General features: G+C 42.6%; 1 protein-coding gene across 1 annotated transcript in view; it reads right to left on the bottom strand.

Annotated features, from left to right (window-relative positions):
* cped1 (cadherin-like and PC-esterase domain containing 1) overlaps window positions 1-19,521 on the bottom strand; it is a 289,359-nt gene extending 269,838 nt beyond the window's left edge. The window contains exon 1 of the mRNA XM_086009209.1: window positions 18,378-19,521. Within this exon, the coding sequence (XP_085865335.1) occupies window positions 18,378-18,641 (264 nt within the window). The 5' untranslated portion in view covers window positions 18,642-19,521. The remainder of the gene's footprint in view (window positions 1-18,377) is intronic.
* Window positions 19,522-19,813: the final 292 nt, after the last annotated feature.

The following is a 19,813-nucleotide window of genomic DNA, read 5'->3' as shown; positions in this document are numbered from 1 at the left end:
GGCGTCGGTAGCGTGGTGACGTCATGCGTCGGTAGCGTGATGACGTCATAGCCCTGCAACGAGGCTGAGACCCTCAGTCCTCATGGAGAGAGTGAATAAAGTAACACGCGTTTTGCCTTTGCTGCAACAAAAGTCTCAGAGCCTGTTGATTTCTAGTGACTCCAACAAAGCATAAAAATGTAGCTGATACAAAGATTCAGTGCTTGAACAACCCCACCACATATCAGGTTTCATAACAGATTCAGCTCTAAACAGGAAAGGCAGAATCTGGATAATTACCCTTGAATTAATTTGGGGAAACACTGCTAGCCTGCCCTAGTAGCTAGTGCTTCACAGAATGAACAAAGTTTTACAATACATTTCATTTTGTTCAATTTCTGAAGAAAATAATTTTGTTGCGGAAGTATGAAAACATAGCTCTGTTTAAACATTTTGCCTGCCAAAATGTTATATGCCTGACCCCACTGACCTCTGCTCAAGGACTATTTTAAAGTACGCTGAGATTTCATTAGTACAAATACTTTCTGTAGAACAGTTCAAAATATGCCTCATGAATTCAAAGTTATCTGATGTCCGAGGGCCCTACACGTGCCTCAAAAGATGCCAAAGCATGAGGCTCATGTTCCAAAGCTAACAAACTCTTCCAACTCCAAATTTTAACTATTCTAGTGTAGTGCAGACTGCCAACAGGCTGGACAGCTCAATCTTAACTAGGTTAGTCAGAAGATTAGAACAGCTAAAAACAGTCCATTTTTTTGTCATTTAGAAATCATCCAAATGACTGTATTCTATGAATGAACATATATTTTACCACAATGTTAAAAATGAGAGGGTTCAAACCTTATTCAAAAAGGACACTATAGAAATATTATTTGCTGTTATATACATTATATATCTGTATTCACCGTTACAATATCTGGCAAACATATACAATATTACTCTTGCAGCTTGTGTATATTCTAAGCTACAGGTTAAGTTATTGTTCCATAAGAAAAACATTTATGTACCCTGTTGCACAATGATACCCTGTCATTTAAAGCTGTGATTATTTAGTTCATCTATATGATGCAACATTTCAAATTAACAAAGCTTATAATATAAATACGCAAATAATGTAATACCATTTTTTTTTTTTAAGTCAAAGGGAATGACTGTAGTGTGACTGACATTTTCTTTTCTTTTTTTATATGCTGGCCACCTTAATTTCATAGAACTAAATTTCATCTGAAATGAAAAAGACTCCAGATACTGCAGAAATAAATTCTGCTGTGCTAAAAATGGGGTATTTTTCAAAAGCAGTTTCAATCTGTGTCACAGGATCTAGTTTTCTGTTCATGATTGGCTCAAGAGCAAAATTCTCTAGTGCACTGAATGAGATGAACTATTTCAGATGCTTGCTGTAATGTGCCCTTTAACCCCCGTAATATTTGTCCACACTATATTGACAAAACTGTAACGAATACAGACAGACATATTCTTGAACAAACAAGTATAACCCCACTGTCCTGCTTTCTGTCAGAAAGCTTTTGCCACTCCTCATTTAAACAGTTTTAAAATTGTTGGTGCAGGTTAGTAATATGATCACATTTTGGACTACAACCAAACACAAACAGTGCCCAGAAATTAATGTGACTGTCACACAACAAGCCTGATGGAACTATCATAGGACTACCACACAAAAAGTCCACTATATCAAACATTAAATTAAGTTCTTACATAACCTAACTTCACTATTCCAGCATATCAGACCTTTGTGTTTTTTTTAAAAAGTTAGTCCATGCATGGTGTTTGCTTTCATATACTCATTATAACAGATTACACCAGCTCATTGGCTCAATTGATCGGAGTCAAAACCAATAACTGACAGACTGAGAGTTACTACACTTTTTAAAATAACTTCAAAGTGACAAACTACAGACTAAAAATCAGATTTCAATGACATCTGATTTGGTAAATAAAATGAACGTATTTAAATAACTCACTTTTCTCCAATCTTCAATTATCTTTCCACAATCACTGACGTTAAACACGACAACATTGGTTAATCATTTCAGATACCTTCAATGTTCTTTCACAGAAGCATTCACAAACACATGTGCACATTCTTTAAAATTAATTCAAGACCGTATTTGCTACAATTAGACTTTTGTTCTTTTAATGAGTTCTCAATTGGATGCCAGATAGTATTTATTTCAGGCACAAAAGCAAAACCTGAATAAAATAAAGCATATTCAAAATTAAGCAAACTACAATAGTTTAAATGCAAATCTTAGCATATATTAGAATGTGAAAATAATTAATAAACTCATCCTTGCATAGTAATTAAAGTACCAGGTTTAATTAACTATGATGGTTTGACTTTGTAAAAAAAAACTACTAGCTAATAAACTTCAACTATAGAAATGTTGGTCTATTCTGAAACAGCACTTTACAGGAAAAGGACAGATATACATACCTCATTGAGGGCATCTGCAACTGCAGTTTTGACTACTCTATCAATGCTGAGCCTCTCTGCCTTTTGCTAAATACTGACCTCACTGCCATGGCACTTGACCTCCCATTTGGAAAGTTGGTGTGAAAGAATAGGAGCATTCTTCAAGCAAGAAATGCTACACATTTTATTCTATAAATTTTGGATTAATTTTTAAATGAATCTCAAATTATTTTACTAACAATTAATAAACTATTAGCCTTGACAAATTAGAATCATAGAATGGTTACAGCACAGAAGGAGGCCATTCGGCCCATTGAGCCCATGCCGGCTCTCTGCAAGAGCACTTCAGCTAGTCCCACTCCCCTGCCCTTTCCCCGTAGTCCTGCAAATTTTTTTCTTTCCGGTACTTATCCAATTCCCTTTTGAAAGCCACGATTGAGTCTGCCTCCACCACCCTTTCAGGCAGTGCATTCTAGATCCTAACCACTCACTGCCTAAAAAAGTTTTTCCTCATGTCGCCTTTGGTTCTTCTGCCAGTCACCTTAAATCTGTGTCCTCTGGTTCTCGACCCTTCCACCAATGGGAACAGTTTCTCTCTATCTACTCTGTCTAGACCGCTCATGATTTTGAACACCTCTATCAAATCTCCTCTCAACCTCTCTACTCTAAGGAGAACAACCCCAGCTTTTCCAGTCTATCAACGTAACTGAAGTCCCTCATCCCTGGAACCATTCTCGTAAATCTTATCTGAAACCTCTCTAAGGCCTTCACATCTTTCCTAAAGTGCGGTGCCCAGAATTAGACACAATACTCCAGTTGAGGCCGAACCAGTGTTTTATAAAGGTTCATCATAACTTCCTTATAAATCTAATATAACATTTAAAAACTAAATACTACAAATTGCTAGTAAAAATACAAATTCAAAATTATAACCTGAAATTAAAAAAAGTGTATTATTCCATTTTTATGTTGTATAGTACGGGAAAAACAATAAATTCACAGCAGGCCACATGTAGTCTCCTATTCTGCAAGAATCAAAGTTCAAAACTCACAACATTTATAAATGTGCTTTAATTTAATTTAGACACTAGCTACCACTTTTCAAAAAAAAATTCCACTTTTAAACTGAAATGCTACATCAAATTGAATTCCATTTTGAAAATAAGGTGCATTACTATTATTAAGGATAAATACAAAACATAACAGCAATATTCCAATTTGTTGCTGCCTTTTGAGCCTCATTAATGTATTAGTTATAAGAATATTAAATTGCACTAAATTAGTTCAAATTGTGAACCCAAATGATCTAATACATCTCGCAATCTCATATGTCTTGATGCAGACATCAAAATGAATCTCAAATCTGTTTAAAATTGGTGTACTTTGTTTTCTGATCTGGATATACACGGCACCACATGGGAAAGTTGTTGAGTACAATGCTTATTCCTGTCAGCTGTGGTTCAGTTGGTAGCACTCTCACCTCTGAGTCAGAAGGTTGTGGGTTCAAGTTCCACTTCAGAGACTTGAGCCCAAAAATCTAGGCTGACACTCCAATGCGGTACTGAGGAAGTACTGCACTGCCGGAGGTGCCGCCTTTCGGATGAGATGTTAAACTGAGGTCCCGTCTGGGATGTAAAAGATCCCATGGCACTATTTCGAAGAAAGGCAGGGGAGTTATCCCCAGTGTCCTGGCCAATATTTATCCCTCAAACAACCTTAGTAAAACAGATTATCTGGTCATTGTTACATTGCTGTTTGTGGGAGCTTGCTGTTCATAAATTGGCTGCTGTGTTTCCTACAACAGTGACTACAGTTCAAAATAAAGGAAACTCTTTTTTATCCGGGACCGGCGTGGTGCCAGTTTATCAAAAAGTCCGGATTACAGAGAGGTATAGTTAAAGGTACGAGAGTTCCGTACACAGCAACAGACCCAGGCTTCCCTGTTGCTTAGCAACAGGTGCAGGAACCCCGGCCACAAGATCCAGGCGTCCCTGTTGCTTAGCAACAGGTGCAGGAACCCCGGCCACAAGTTCCAGGCGTCCCTGTTGCTTAGCAACAGGTGCAGGAACCCCGGCCACAAGATCCACGCGTCCCTGTTGCTCAGCAACAGGTGCAGGAACCCTGGTTACACAGCCACAGATCCAAGAATGGCCACTAATATGAAGTAAAACTTACCTGAACCTACTCCTGAATTTTGCCGGTTATTTAGGTGCCGGTAAATCGAGAGTTTCCTGTACTTCATTGGCTGTAAAGCGCTTTGGGACGTCCTGAGGTCATGAAAGGCACTACATAAATGCAAGTCTTTCTTTGTTTTCCACATGTGAAAGCTATCTCGTTAATGGATGTATAGAAGTTTCCAGCTGTGGAATAAACATTCTATTCAACAACTCCATATGCAGCATCTATGCGCACACACATGTTTCAATTTCATATATTACTAGTCGATCTCCCATGCCACTGCATGCAGTAAGTTGGAGAATACGGTCACTCTCTCCCTCTGATGTATTTATGTTGTGGTTTCTCTGTCTCTCCTCTTATATTTCCCTCTTTTTCCTCTTCTCTCCTGTCCCCCCCGCCCCACACTTAACTCTTTTTGCTTCTCTCTCTGCCCTAAATCTTTTGTTCTTCCTTTTCAACAGCTCCAGGGCAGGGTAGAGGCTGTGGGTAAATGCGGCCCTTAGCGGCTCTAATCCCAACCCCTCCCCCAGTCACTTCTGCTCCCCAATCTCCTCACATCTGCTACCAATTCATCTTCCCACTACCCACTCCACTTTCTGCCACAATATAGATATGCTGTATACAGTATTTGTTATGTTTAGTTTTTGTGTGTTTTCAGTGGCAATTCTCAGTATTTGTGGTGTTCAATTGTGTACTGATAAGCAGAGTATGCACAGTCAGTTGCCATAGTGACAGGTAGGCCATCAAGTGTTATGGTGATCAAATGTTATATTGTGTTCGCTACACAGTGCCAATGTTCTTTGCTTATGATGTGATACCACAAAGAGATCAGTGGAATTTATTGGAAACCAGCTGCCATTGTTACCATTGACACTTGCTGGCGACTAAAAGCAAGTGCATAGCAGTTTGTTCTTTTTCCAGCAGCTGGTGCTTAAGGAAAGTAAAAATATGAGAAAGAATGGAATGAAGCAATGCTATACAGCACATTAAAAGAAAAGAAAAAACTTGTATTTATATAGCACCTTTTACAACCTCAGGATATTCCAAAGTGCTTTACAGCCAATGAAATGTAGTCACTGTTGTGATGTAGGAAACGTGGCAGCTAATTTGCATACAGGAAACTCCCACAAACAGCAATGAAATAAATGACAAGATCATAGCCCGGATGTTGCTGTACTAATAACGGCGAGGCTATCAGCTCTCGCCATTATTACTGGGTAAAACTGACAGCAACTTCTGGCGTCCACACATGTGCATTTAAAATTGGAATCCAGAAGTTGCTGTCAGTGATACCCTGCTCCTTTACAGGCTGCGCTGTTGCAGTCTTCGCCAATGGAATCTGCACAGAGATCACTGTTAAGGCGTGAACTTAGGCTAATTACCCACTATTATCACACTAAAGACCGATGAAAAACTTCAGCCTTGTTCAATCAGGAGTAACTGAGTTTTTAATGGCATACTAAGTCATAATTACTGCTGAACAAGCCCTCTGGCCCGGAACAGTTAATTTTACAAGTGTGGAGTCTAATTCCCTCAGAAGAAAATGAATGTTGCAGATTTTTAAAAAATAATAATTTTTTTTATATATAGTTTTTGGGCGAGAAATTAATGTCCTTACCGCCACCTGGTAGCACCAGCGATGTGTAAAAAAATGGCGGCCGCCGCTCTTGTGCCAGCTGGAGGCAGTCACGGCGGCGGCTGCCATATTGGTCGCCCCCTTTGTGCTGCTGCTAACCGGCAGCGCCCTGAAAAAAAAATGGCGGCATGGTGACGTGCATGCCAACTTAATGTCACCTACGTAAACTTTGACTCTAGTGCTCAAGTCAGCACTTGGTCCTAAACATGCCAGGTTAACCTGGCATGCAAGCAGGCTGACAGATACTGACAGGGGCGATATCTGCAAAGGGACACACACATCAAACAGGTAAGTTTGAATGGAAGGGTTTGGACTGTTTTTTTTATTTTATTGAAGTGGCGGTTTGCTGCAATAGATGTGAAAAGTTTTTAAGTGTTTTGGGAGTGCTGCTGAATGCTTGCAAGGGCTCGGATGGTAAGTGAACGCCTTTGAGAAGACAGAACATGCTGCAAATTCTCAGCAGGCCACACAACATCTGTGGCGTTCACATCTCAGGTCGACATGCTGCCTGACCAACTGAGTATTTGCAGCATTTTATGCTGTCATTTCACATTTACAGCATCTGCTTGCAGAGGGAAGAGGAAGACACAGAAGAGGAAGACGCAGAAGAGGAGGAAGCCGAAGAGGAGGAATCAGAGAGAAGGATGCATCCAGACAGTCCCTTTGTGGCGGGCATATCTGGGATTGAATCATCCGCCTGCGGTCCCACTGGCTGGGCAGGATGCATTTCTTGGGTGTGTGAAATGAGGAAGGCACAAGGGTGGAGTAGCGCTGATGGGAGGGCGGGAAGCCTAGAGGTGCATGCCAGAAGGAGGATAACGTATGAGGATACCCGCATCTTGTATCCTTTCAGCCCCGCCGCTGGTCAAGGGCTCAGCCATGCCCCTGCCAAGAATGACCTGCACCGTCTTCTCCAAGGGGGTGAGGTGATGCTAGGAATGGGAGATGTGCCTTGTCATTGGTGCAGATTGTTGGTAGGAGAGTGATTGGGGGTCCTGCATTGAGCAGTGTGTGAGGCTAGTGGTGCAGTTGGTAGGAGATGACTTTTGAAGATGCATTCACTGACCTTGACCAGTGGTCTGAGGTCATGAAGCTTCTTTGGGCACTGGAGCCAGGTAGTGGGGGCAACACTGCTGGCAGTGATGGCCTTGGTAATATACTCCCACATTGTTCTTTCTGGAAGGCCTCCTGGCCCTTATGGGTAGAGGGCCAGTCTTGCAATGTTGACTCCCTGCACAAAGCTGGAGTGTTGTGTACGAGACCCTGGGTGCCCCTTCCCTGGTTTGCATTAGAATTATAGTATTAGATCCAAAGAGGAGTCATATAAAATTGTCAGGAAAAAGTAGCATGCCTGAGGATTAGGAGCAGTTTCGAGTTCAGCAAAAAAGGACCAAGAGATTTATTAAGAGGGAAAAATAGAGTATGAGAGTAAACTTGCAAGGAACATAAAAATGGAATGTAAAAGCTTCTTCAAGTATGTAAAAAGAAAAAGATTAGTGAAGACAAATGTAGGTCCCTTAGTCAGAAACGGGAGAATTCATAATGGGGAACAAGGAAATGGGTGAGCAACTAAACAAATACTTTGGTTCTGTCTTCACGGAAGAGGACACAATTAACTTCCCAGAAATGCTAGGAAACCAAGGGTCTAGTGAGAAGGAGGAATTAAAGGAAATTAGTATTAGTAAAAAAAAGTGCTGGAGAAATTAATGGGACTGAAAGCCAATAAAGCCCCAGGGCCTGATAATCTGCATCCCAGAGTACTAAAAGAGGTAGCCATGGAAATAGTGGATGCATTGGTTGTCATCTTCCAAAATTCTATTCTATAGATTATGGAACAGTTCCTGCAGATTGGAGGGTGGCAAATGTAACCCCACTATTTAAAAAAAGAAAGAAAACCGGGAACTACAAACCAGTTAGCCTAACATCAGTAGTAGGGAAAATGCTAGAGTTTATTATAAAGGGTGTGATAACAGGACACTTAGAAAATATCAACGGGATTAGACAAAGTCAACATGGATTTATGAAAGGGAAATCGTGTTTGACAAACCTACTGGAGTTTTTTGAGGATCTAACTGGTAGAATAGATAAGGGAGAACCAGTGGATGTGGTGTATTTGTATTTTCAGAAGGCCTTTGATAAAGTCCCACATAAGAGGTTAGTATGCAAAATTAAAGCACATGGAATTGGGGGTAATATACTGGCATGGATTGAAAATTGGTTCATAGACAGGAAACACAGAGTAGGAATAAATGGGTCTTTTTCGGAGTGGCAGGCGGTGACTAGTGGGGTACCGCAGGGATCAGTGCTTGGGCCCCAGCTATTCACAAATATATATCAATCATTTGGATGAGGGAACAAAATGTAATATTTCCAAGTTTGCTGACGACACAAAACTAGGTGGGATTGTGAGTTGTGAGGAGGATGCAAAGAGGTTTCAAGGTGATTTAGACAAGTTGAGTGAGTGGGCAAATACATGGCAGATGCAGTATAACGTGGATAAATGTGAAGTTATCCACTTCGGTAAGAAAAACAGAAAGGCAGAGTATTATTTAAATGGTGATAGATTGGGAAATGTTGATGTACAAAGGGACCTGGGTGTCCTTGTACACCAGTCACTGAAAGCAAACATGCAGGTGCAACATGCAGTTAGGAAGGCAAATGGTATGTTGGCCTTCATTGCAAGAGGATTTGAGTACAGTTATACAGGGTTTTGGTGAGACCATACCTGGAGTAGTGTGTGCAGTTTTGTTCTCCTTACCCAAGAAAGGATATACTTGCCATAGAAGGAGCGCAGCGAAGGTTCACCGGACTGATTCCTGGGATGGCAGGACTGTCGTATGAGGAGAGATTGGGTCGACTAGGCCTGTATTCACTAGAGTTTAGAAGAATGAGAGGGGATCTCATTGAAACGTATAAAATTCTGACAGGGCTAGACAGACTGGATGCAGGGAGGAGGACATTTCCCCTGGCTGGGGGGTCTAGAATGAGGGGTCACAGTCTCAGGATATAGGGTAGGACATTTAGGACTGAGATGAGGAGAAATTTCTTCACTCAGAGGGTGGTGAACCTGTGGAATTCTCTACCACAGAAGGCTGTGGAGGCCAAGTCACTGAATATATTTAAGAAGGAGATAGATAGATTTCTAGACACAAAAGGCATCAAGGGGTATGGGGAGAGAGGATCAGCCATGATCATATTGAATGGCGGAGCAGGCTCGAAGGGCCGAATGGCCTACTCCTGCTCCTATTTTTCTCTGTTTCTATGTTTGCTGAGTCATTTGTGGTAGGGCTGAGGCAGTTTTCCCATTTGTTAAGCTTAGGAAGGTAATTCAGCTTTAAGTGCTGAATACTTTTGAAACTTCTTTTAAATATTGATTATTTGTTAAAAGACAGAAAGGACGGAAAAATGTACTGAATCAGTGCATTTTATTTTCCCTTGCTTCAATGTGCATGGCCCTTTAAATTTCAGAGATCTTCACTGCCCACAATGCATTGTGAGCTTTACAGCCTCACACACAGACGCTAGGGGAAGCAGCAACATCACAGCAGCACAACAAATTGATCCCGGATCCCTCGTGCAACGCCACCAGGACGACGTTGCAGCTAAGGTTAGTGCTGCGCCACCTACCACCATGCCCCCCACACCAATTTACTTTGTTTAGCATGGTGGCCATTTCGGGCAGCCGTTGACGGCAGTTGGCGAGGACACTGACTGCTTTCCGGGCAAGAACAAATTTTCCCTTTGTGTTTTGTGCTTTTATATCTTTCCTGTAATCCCATGTGTATGACCCAATCTTTATTTTGCTTCCTACACAATGATTTAAATCCAATTTATATTTCCTGTTTTTTACTTCTTGCTTTGCCGTCTATGAAGATTCTTCAATCTGATTGGTTGAGCAGCTTCCCTGCTGCTTGTCCTACTCACAGATGCCACAGATCCCTTGTAGAGGGCGCCAAATTCAAACAGACGCCAGAACAGTAGACAACTCCACTGACAAGCCCGCTCAAAGTCTGTGGGCAACTCTATGTGAGGTGAACGGTGAAAGCCGTTCCTTTGCCGCTGACAGCAAAATCCAGGCCCTTCTAATTTAGGTGTTGGTTAAGGAATATATGTTGACCAATAGAACTCCCTTGCTCTTCTTCGAATAGTACAGTTGGGATCTTTTATGTCCACCTAAGAGGATAAATAGGGCCCTTTGTTTAACATCTGATCTGAAAAACAGCATTTTCGACAGTGCAGTAATGCACAGAAGTGTCAGTGTAGATTATGTGCTCAAGTCTCTGGAGTAGGGCTTAAACCCACAACCTTCTGACTCAGATATGAGTGCGCTACCACTGGGCCAAGGCTCAGACTAAAGCCTGCTCCTTTCACAGCACATATATAATTTGCTCTTTATGGATTTTATCAACTTTTTTAAACTTCTGATGGAAGGATCTGCAAAGTTATCACCTGATTCAAATGTAATCTTTATTGTACTGGATAACCTACATGACTGAACTATGAGCAGTTGCTTTACATAGCATAAACTTTTAATAATTTCTGCAGTTCATAGGCTAATGTGACTACAGAATTTGAACTTCTCAATCTATATTTATCCCTATATTCTAAATTTTCAGTCATAACTAGTCCAAAAAAATCCTACTGCTCTCTAGTTTCAAATGAAGAGTTTTAATTTTGTAATTGTGCCCTTTATTGGGTACATGGTTCAAAGTTTAAAAGTGCTGGATATTTCCCCCACAATCTACTTTTCTTTAATGAAAACATGTTCAATTCAGTGACTCTCTTCATAATAGCTTAGAGCTGTAGGTCCCGGAATTATCCTTGTTGTTGCTCTTCACCCCTTTTCAATGTTTTGACATCCTTTAGAAGGTAAATTGTTTGTGTATACAGCAACCACAAACAATATATTAGCAAGGCAAAACTGCTCCATACAATAAAAGTTGTTTTGGCTTATAACCAAATGCCATTAAAGTGATTCCTGTACATAGAGGTGTACAAGATTATGACAGGTTTGGATAGGCTAGACGGGGAAAGGCTTATCCCACTAGTTGATGGTACAAGGACTAGGGGACACAGATTTAAGGTTTTGGGCAAGAGATACAGGGGGGACGTGAGGAAAAGCTATTTTATGCAGCAGGTGGTGAGGACCTGGAACTCGCTGCCGACGGAAGTGGTGGAAGCAGATACACTCAATGTTTTCAAGGGGAGACTGGATAGGCACTTGAGGGAAATAAATTTGCAGGGCTACGGGGATAGAGTGGGGGAATGGTACTGACTGGGTTACTCTACAGAGAGCTGGCACGGACTCGATAGGCCGAATGGCCTCCTTTTTTGTCGTTATGACTCTATGGCCCCGATTTTCTGGCCGCCGTCGGACGGTTTTTCATGCGGCCAGGGGCCGAAAAAATCGGCAAAAAAGCGGGTCGGGACCCCCCCCCCACCTGACTCCCCGCCCCGTCCAACTTTCGGACTGCTGTTTCCGCGCGCCCCGCTTCAGTCCCGGCCGCCGCTGGCAGTACTGGTCGTCGGAGCACTAACAAGCAATTATCTGCTTGTTGAAGTGGATTTTCCCGTGCCGTTGCGACTTTGGGGCTTTCCCCACCTGAAACCCACCTGCGGGGAACCCCGCTGCTGAGAGCTGGCGTGAAAACAGCTGGCTTGCTTGCTTGCAGCAGGTCGCTAAGGGCTGAAGAGATTTAAATAGGCAGCATTTGCAGGCTGCAGGACCTTGTTGATCAAGGCTTGGGGGAACTTTTTGAAGCCTTAGGAGCAGCTGCAGAAAGTTGGAGCCTCACACACTTCTCCAGTGTGAGCTCCTGGGAAGCCCCTCTCACCACCCTAACTCAGCGCCCCCTCAACGGAGGCATCTGCCAGAAGCATGGGAGGCCTTTGGGACGTTCCCTTCCTGGCATTAGAGGATCTCCAACAGCAGAGGTGGCAGCAGCAGAACCAGGAACAGCAGGATGAGCACCAGGCTGCTGCTCACTCACCTGAAGCTGCACAGGCCAGAAGGGGCCAGCGCTTGGAAGTGGCTTGAGAGCACCTTGCTGCGCTTTAGGGGGCCAGTGGGACCCGTTTCTGCACTGGCAGTCCTACTCAGAAGGACTTCCATGAAGATCTGGTTTCTCTGTTCAACAGATGGCCAACGCTCCTCAAGAGATGTCATTCTCTTATGAGCACTCACCATGTTTCCCGTACCCTGGCGAGTTATCTCCTGCATGGAGGTTGCCAACCTTTCCATGGTGATGCGTTCATGCGCCAATGACTCCACAAAGGCTCTGCTCATGGTCGCTATGTACTTCTCCATTTGCTCAGCACTCGCAGCGACCCTGGAGACAAAACCTGCCAGAGACTCCTGCATCTGTGCATGGAGATGCATCACCTCTTCTCTTGCGGATGGACCCAGAGGCAGAGGGTCGTCATGCAGCACAGCTGAGCTGAGCTGGCAGAGTCCTGCGCCCTCCGACGAGGACTCTCCACTGCTGTCCCTGTCTCCAGAATCTGCTGAGGCTCACTTGTGAGCTGTGAAACACCAGGTGACAACACTACTCTATGTCCTGAAGGTCCCCCCGAGGTGTGAGTGTCTGCGCTGGTGCTGGGTGCGCTTACTTCTGCTGATGCTGCGCCCTCAGAGGTTGGAGCTTCCTCTGAGGAGTCTGGCTGCACAGCCTCTTCCTCCTCCAGTGAGGACTAGGGCTCTGGATGGTACTGTGGGGGAGTAAAGGAAGGAGTTAGAGATGTAATGCCAAGGTTCTTCTGGTGACTCCCAGCGAGTTGGCATCTGCTGACACCTGCATCCATGCAGCATTGGTCTCAGTGGGAGGCCTCTTCCTCCCTGACCTAGGGAAGAAGACCTCCCTGTGGGCCCTAACCCCATCCAATAATGCCTGCAGTGAAGCCTCGTCGAATTTGAAGGCAGCTCGGCCTCTGCCGCTGGCAGCAGCTGGTGCAAGCTCCTCTGCCATTGTGCAAGAGTGGTTGAGAAGCCTGCAGAGGTGGAGAAGCTTGCTGGACACTTTGAAAGCACCACGAATGATGACATCATAGTGTGGGGATTTCTGACTCGAATTGGACAATTAGCAAGGCTTCCCACATGCTGGGAATTAATTGGCCACTTGAGGTAAAGTTGCGTGGAGCTGGCTGACACTTTTTTATGTGTGTCAGAAACCCCACATTCAGGGAAATCCGACCATTCCCCACACAAGCCTAAAATCGGGGCCTATGACTCTATGACATGATTAGCCTTGAATGCTTAATAATCATTCATTTTCTTTTACTACCTTTGCTAATGGACATCCCTTCATCTTATACAAGTTTTGTGTTTCCAGACTCACATTTATCCTCATTAAAATGCAATTCATTTCTTATACTTGTCATCGGACTACATAGTTGGATGCAATCAGCAAAGTTTACAGTATTACGAAAAATACACTTTTCCGTATCATTTATCATTAATGTAAATAATTGTCAAACTTTTCTGTGTGGGGTCTCCCTGCAAATACAAATACGCTCACAAGGACCATGAAAATATTGACACATTCCAGGGACACTCTGGCCTTACTGCCAAAAGATAGTGTCAGCTACTCAAAGCAAAACAATACTATCATTGCAGAATTTTTGTGTTAGTATACAGCAACACAAAGATGATATTAAAGTCAACAAATCCAGAAATCTGATCAAACAGAAATCACATTTTGTGAACCCTGAGGCTCCCTTCACATAGCCCCCAGGGTTTGGGAAACCCCATCTAAAAACCTATGTTTTTTGGAGATCCTTTGGGTCTCCTCTAGCTGTTGCTCCCTCCCTCCCAAGAGAAGTTTTCTATTTATTTTGTAAATTCCAGCTTTCAACATACCTAGCTAACATACTAACCATGCCATGAAGTATAACATTCTTTAAAAAAGCCTTTATCAACATTATCAAACATCTTCTGAAAATCTAAGTAAAATAGTCTACTGAATTGCCAAAACTAAGTAATTTAGTTATCGTTTCCCAACAGTTCCAGTAAATTTATGAGGTACGATCTACTCAATTGTACAATTTTAAAGGGGGTGCAGGAACAGGGGGCTCACATATTCAAATTTTAGAAGGTGGCAGGACAAGTTAAGACTCAGGTTTCAGATAATTGGCAAAAGAACCACGGGGGAGATGAGGAGAATTTTTTTTTTTTTTTTTTTTTTAAACGCAAAAGTTGCTATGATCTGGTATGTATTGTGGAAACAGATTCAATAGTAGCTTTCAAAAGAGAATTGGATATATACTTGAAAATAAAAAATCTGCAGGTCTAATGGGAAAGAGCAGGGGAGTGGGACTAATTGGATAGCTCTTACAAAAAGAGGCACAATGGGCCGAATGGCCTCCTTCTGAACTGTATGATTCTATGATACTCCTACAAAATCCATGATGACTACTTATATTCCTCTAAAGAATTCAATAATATGCTTTGAACTCTCTCCTTGCTTACAGACTAATTAGTGCGTACCCAAGTTCTTGTCTCATGTCTGTTTAAATACTGAGGTAACATTGACACCCTTAAGTTTGCAGTACAGTTCCTGAATGTGAATCCCAGAAAAGTTAAGAAGACTGTCACCAATAATATTGGTGACAGTCTTCTTAACTTTTCTGGGATTCACTGCCCTCTGAAATGACCTAGCAAGCCACCCAGTTGTAACAAACCGCAACAAAACACAATAAGAATAAAACCAGACAGACCACCCGGCATCTACCTAGGCACCGGCTTCGGACACGCCCTCCAAGTCACACACCATCCTGACTTGGAAATATATCACCATTTCTACATCGTCGCTGGTTCAAAATCCTGGAACTCCTTACCTAACAACACTGTGGGAGTACCTTCACCACACGGACTGCAGTTCAAGAAGGCAGCTCACCACCACCTTCTCAAGTGCAATTAGGGATGGGCAAGAAATGCTGGTCCTGCCAGTGCTGATAATGCCAAGGTCACGGGTTCAATCCCCGTCCTGACCAGGTACACTGTTTTAAAAGTGCTGGTCAGTTAGCTCAGATGGTTAGAGCGTGGTGCTAGTAACGCCACGGTCACAGGTTCATTCCCCGTCCTGACCAGCTACGCTGTCCGCCACTGTTTAGTGAGTATCCTGAATCCACTTTCTTGATAGGTTATGGAGGAAATTAAACATTGCAGTGGTGTGGCGGAGGTTGTTCTTGAGGTTTGTTGGTGCACAGTTCGGGGGTACGAGCCCTGGGAGTGCTTAATGTTGACACTGGGTGTCAAATGGAGACATACTCCCGATTCCCAGCACAGATATTTTGCACCTTGAAAAGCATGAATTTGATTTTAAAAATAAGTTTTTTTTATATAGTCTGATCAGAGTCTTCAGGTTTTGAGGTTTTATGTCATGGTATTGATATCATGCAGCATTTTGACTAGTGAAGCTGATGTTTGGAAACCCAGGAGTCATAATCTTACTCTGTCTTCCTGGCAGGTGGAGCAAAAAAGAGTCATGAATGTAGTTGCAAGTTTAAACAGTTTTTTAAACAGTTTTTTTTACAAATCACTAGCCATTTTGTGTGGCCATGATGATTGTAACCAACAGATAGCTTGCTGTTATGAATATTTTTTTTAAAATTGCATTTGCACGCACTTCCTGTCTACAAAACCTTAGTCCCTTGTTGTCATACTTTTGTCATCTTTCACCATTATAACTTTTTGTCATCTTTCACCATTATAAATTCCTATGTCCACATTTTATAATGGACAGTGCCCATGTAAATGGGATGTATTTACACACTCCTGCAAGTGGTGGTAGTGTAGTGCCTTAGTTTTTGTATCTCCCAGCTTCTCAGCCTGTACTGAGAAACCCTTAAACAACCAACCAACTAAACAAAAACCAAATTCCAGTAAGTTTAACTAGTATTAACTTATTATTTGTGAATGCATAAGTGGTACAATAAAGATTGGAATAAAGTTCAAAATAAAAGCAAAGTAGGGAGATAAACTGTCAAAAGTGTCAAGGGGCTTAGGTAGATAGCCTACATGTTTTAGCCATTCCGTAGCATTGAGGTCAGTATTGATGTGGAGTTTGATGTGTCCTCCTGGTAGACCAGCATGAAATGAGCAGCAATTCAGTAGATGGGTGGCATTCTCAAATACACAACTACATAGGGGAGTTCCTGAGTCCCCAGATTTGGTCATTTGCGGTAAAGCTGAGCACCGAACATCTAAAACAATTTGGTTTGCACCGGAGAGGGTGTGGCAGTGTGAAGCCATGCAGTCTCATCAGGCTGGTAAGGATGATGGAGTTTCGTAGTGAGCTGTATGTTCCCATTCTGTTTGCCATTTCCCTTAGCAGAGAGGTTAATAACCAGGGGCATAGATTTAAAATAATTGGTAGAGGGATTAGAGGAGAGTTGATAATTTTTTTCACCCAGAGGGTGGTGGGGGTCTGGAACTCACTGCTTGAAGGGGTGGTAGAGGCAGAAACCCTCATCACATTTTGAAAAGTAGTTGGATATTCCCTTGAAGTGCCGTAACCTACAAGGCTACGGACCAAGAGCTGGAAGGTGGGATTAGGCTGGATAGCTCTTTTTCGGCTGGCACAGACACGATGGGCCGAATGGCCTCTTTCTGTGCTGTAAACTTCTATGATTCTACCCACATCCCAGGAACGAATTTTTAAAAAACTGGCGAGGCTGTTATCTTATGCACTTGGAATAAATTCTGTATTCCAAGTATGTGAGATAACTATTTATTACATGGGGTTATTGGCTACATATGTTGTATATAAATGGACATCGATTTGACATCAAATGTAGGACTGTTGCTATATCTAGTATTGCCTGTCCCTCCAAAGGAAGTGGTGATACAACAGATTCAATATTGCCCTTTCACCTGTATGCTCAAACCTAACCCAGAGTGCTAGGATAAAAGTTTCTTATCTGTGGGCTTTAAGTGTCCCATGAAAAGTTACCTTGGGCAGTTTCAATTCAGTTTCTAGTGGTTATAGATCAATAGCACAAAATTGTCCACAGTTTGACAATAATTAGCAAACCTACTTGGCAACTCCCAAGTTAAGTGGTGTGAAATAGCAAATGCTGTGATGATGAGCACAACAAATTAGGAGTCACGAAAATAAGGTGGGGAAATTCTTAATGGTCAGTAGATATTTAATTTGACCCTGATCTAAAAACTCTGTATAAAAATTTTTAAATTTAATTTAAAAATCTAAATTGAAGGACATCTAATTTGAAAAGAACAACAAAGTGATACATCCGGGAGTAGTCATTAAGAGTTGGCGAGCTTCGATTAAAAAAAAACAAGGATTGCACGAGGAACAAAAACTACTGGAGGTAAGAAGTTTCCGTTTTAAGCTACTTAGAAATACAGAATCAGAATAGCTGTATGCGTTACATTTCAGTTTTAACAAGTACAGATTGCAGCCACTTTTTAATTTGCAGTAACGCGCTACTCTCCAGTGCCCATTATAAATGATGATCTGACGTGGTGCTGTTAATTTAATTTCTTGCGGGTTCGTGGCCTTTTTATATATATAAAAGCTACGCAATGTTGGTGCAATGGGATCATCGGAAGCAGACTTTAGGAAGAACTCATCTTGTATCACTTTTCAAGTTTAAAATCAGATTACTAACAGATGCACATTTTAAAGCTGTGCTTTTTTCTCCCCCAGTTGAACTCTTGAACCAGGTCTTGTAACATCCGCTGGCTGGAAGCGTTTCCTCGTGTCCAGTACCAAAAATAAGTTAAACTCTATCCCTCTATCAACGACTCTTGTCAACTCCTAATCCCATAAATTTTGGGCTATCTATCTTTAATCTCCTTGTTACTGACATCCATTTGAGCTTAAAGCGACAAGTCAGAAAACTTAAACCGGACGCAAGGATCGCCCAAAGTCGGAACGTTTTTACACTGGAAAACTTTTACCGTTAAAAACACACTAAAGAAACGTCCAGTTCCATTTTCTGTGTATTTAATGGTGGTGTTTTATTTGTTCTACCTCTATAAAGTCCCAAGTCCGAATAAAGGAAACACGAAATCGACCGCTGACAAATATATCTAATATGAAATCATTTGTTTCTAATTATCTCACATTTATATCAGCGAAGAGCAATTTACAATACAACCGTTCCCACCTCGACTCGCTTTAGAAGTGCGTCCAGCCCAGCGGATCCAGATACGCAACTTGTATCCCTTTCGGACTCTTGCCCCTTGGCTGTAACTTGTGTTGACTTATTCCAGGAGCCCTGGTTCGGCAGCAGGGCGCTGAGCCTCCCGGCTCGGAGTCGGAAGACGGTGAGTGATGGGTAGACCAAGCAGACGGCGATCGCCACCACCAACACGAAAGGGCGAGCACATTTGAGCCGACGGCAACGCGCCAGGGCTGGGCGAAGATACATGTCGGCACCACCGGGCTGTGTCAGCGCGCAGCACCGTCACTCCATCGGAGCGGGCACACAGCCGCTCCAGAAACACGAGTCACGGCAACACGGTCAGGGCTCGGTCCCCAGAGCGCCTCCACCGACTGGCCCGGCTGTCCGCGATACCGGCTCCGATTCGCCCAAGGTTGGGCGTCGGGAATTGTCGTTGCCTGATTTTTTTCTGAGCAGCACCGTTCAGTTCTCCTTCATCAAGACATATATAACGGTCCCATTAAACCAGTCACAATCCACTCGCCCCACTGGGTCACTCAGCGAGGTGTATCCCAGAACCCGGGACCAAGCCTTTCGATCCTGAGCCGACAGTGCCTTAAAATCTCACTTTAACAAAGATACAAATCAAACTGCTCAACAAGCTGTCAACGGAGGACGAATCAGCTTCTGAATGGTAGTGAAGTAGGAACTTTCTTTTGAATTCACAAAAGAGGAATAGTGTTTCCCGGGCTTTACATATTTGAGTCAAGTATTAGAATTCTCAAAAGAGCTCACATTTTCCGGTGTTATTGGGGTTTATTTAACTTGCAATAAACGTAACCAGGAATGCTTTCTAGCGAATAACAGGCGTTGCTCTGTTCCACAAGTTTCCTGTCACTGAAGTTAACTCTTTTCCTGTTCTCAGTTAAAAAAATGAATAAATTCAGTCTGCGTCATGGAGCAGGCAGCAAGGAGCTGCCTCTGGCTGCGAGAAGCAATTCCTGACTCAATGATTAAAACCAGTTGGAACTCCCGACCCCAGGACAGCAGCTCATCAAACTTCCACCAACGTGGATCGTGACAGGCAATGGCGACCTCTTAAATTGTAAAATGGTGAAACAAAATGAATAACTTTTTATGTCTTTCTGAGATGGCGATCTTCCTTTGCTTCGCCGCACCAGACCTCACTTTCCAGAACTTATGGTTTCCGTTAAGTCCCAAAAAGTAAACACTCTTCAGGATGACGCCAAGTTCCCTTCACTGGGTAGGCGGGAACACTTTCGATTTTTATATTTAAATGCTCTCGTACCCACTGGCATGTCACCGAGTCTCAAATGCCCTAACTCTGCTTCAACTTTCTATTATGTCAAATATACTTAAAAGATTGTTTTTTAAAAAAGTCCAGGTCCACAGTTTTAATATAAGCACAGAAGACAGTG

The sequence above is a fragment of the Somniosus microcephalus genome, chromosome 16 (genome assembly GCF_052327205.1).
Source record: "Somniosus microcephalus isolate GS21.2 chromosome 16, FLI_Smic_1.0, whole genome shotgun sequence".
In the NCBI taxonomy this organism is placed as follows: Eukaryota; Metazoa; Chordata; class Chondrichthyes; order Squaliformes; family Somniosidae; genus Somniosus; species Somniosus microcephalus.
Note: the sequence above shows the minus strand (reverse complement) of the source record. Positions and strands in the feature narration are given on the sequence as shown.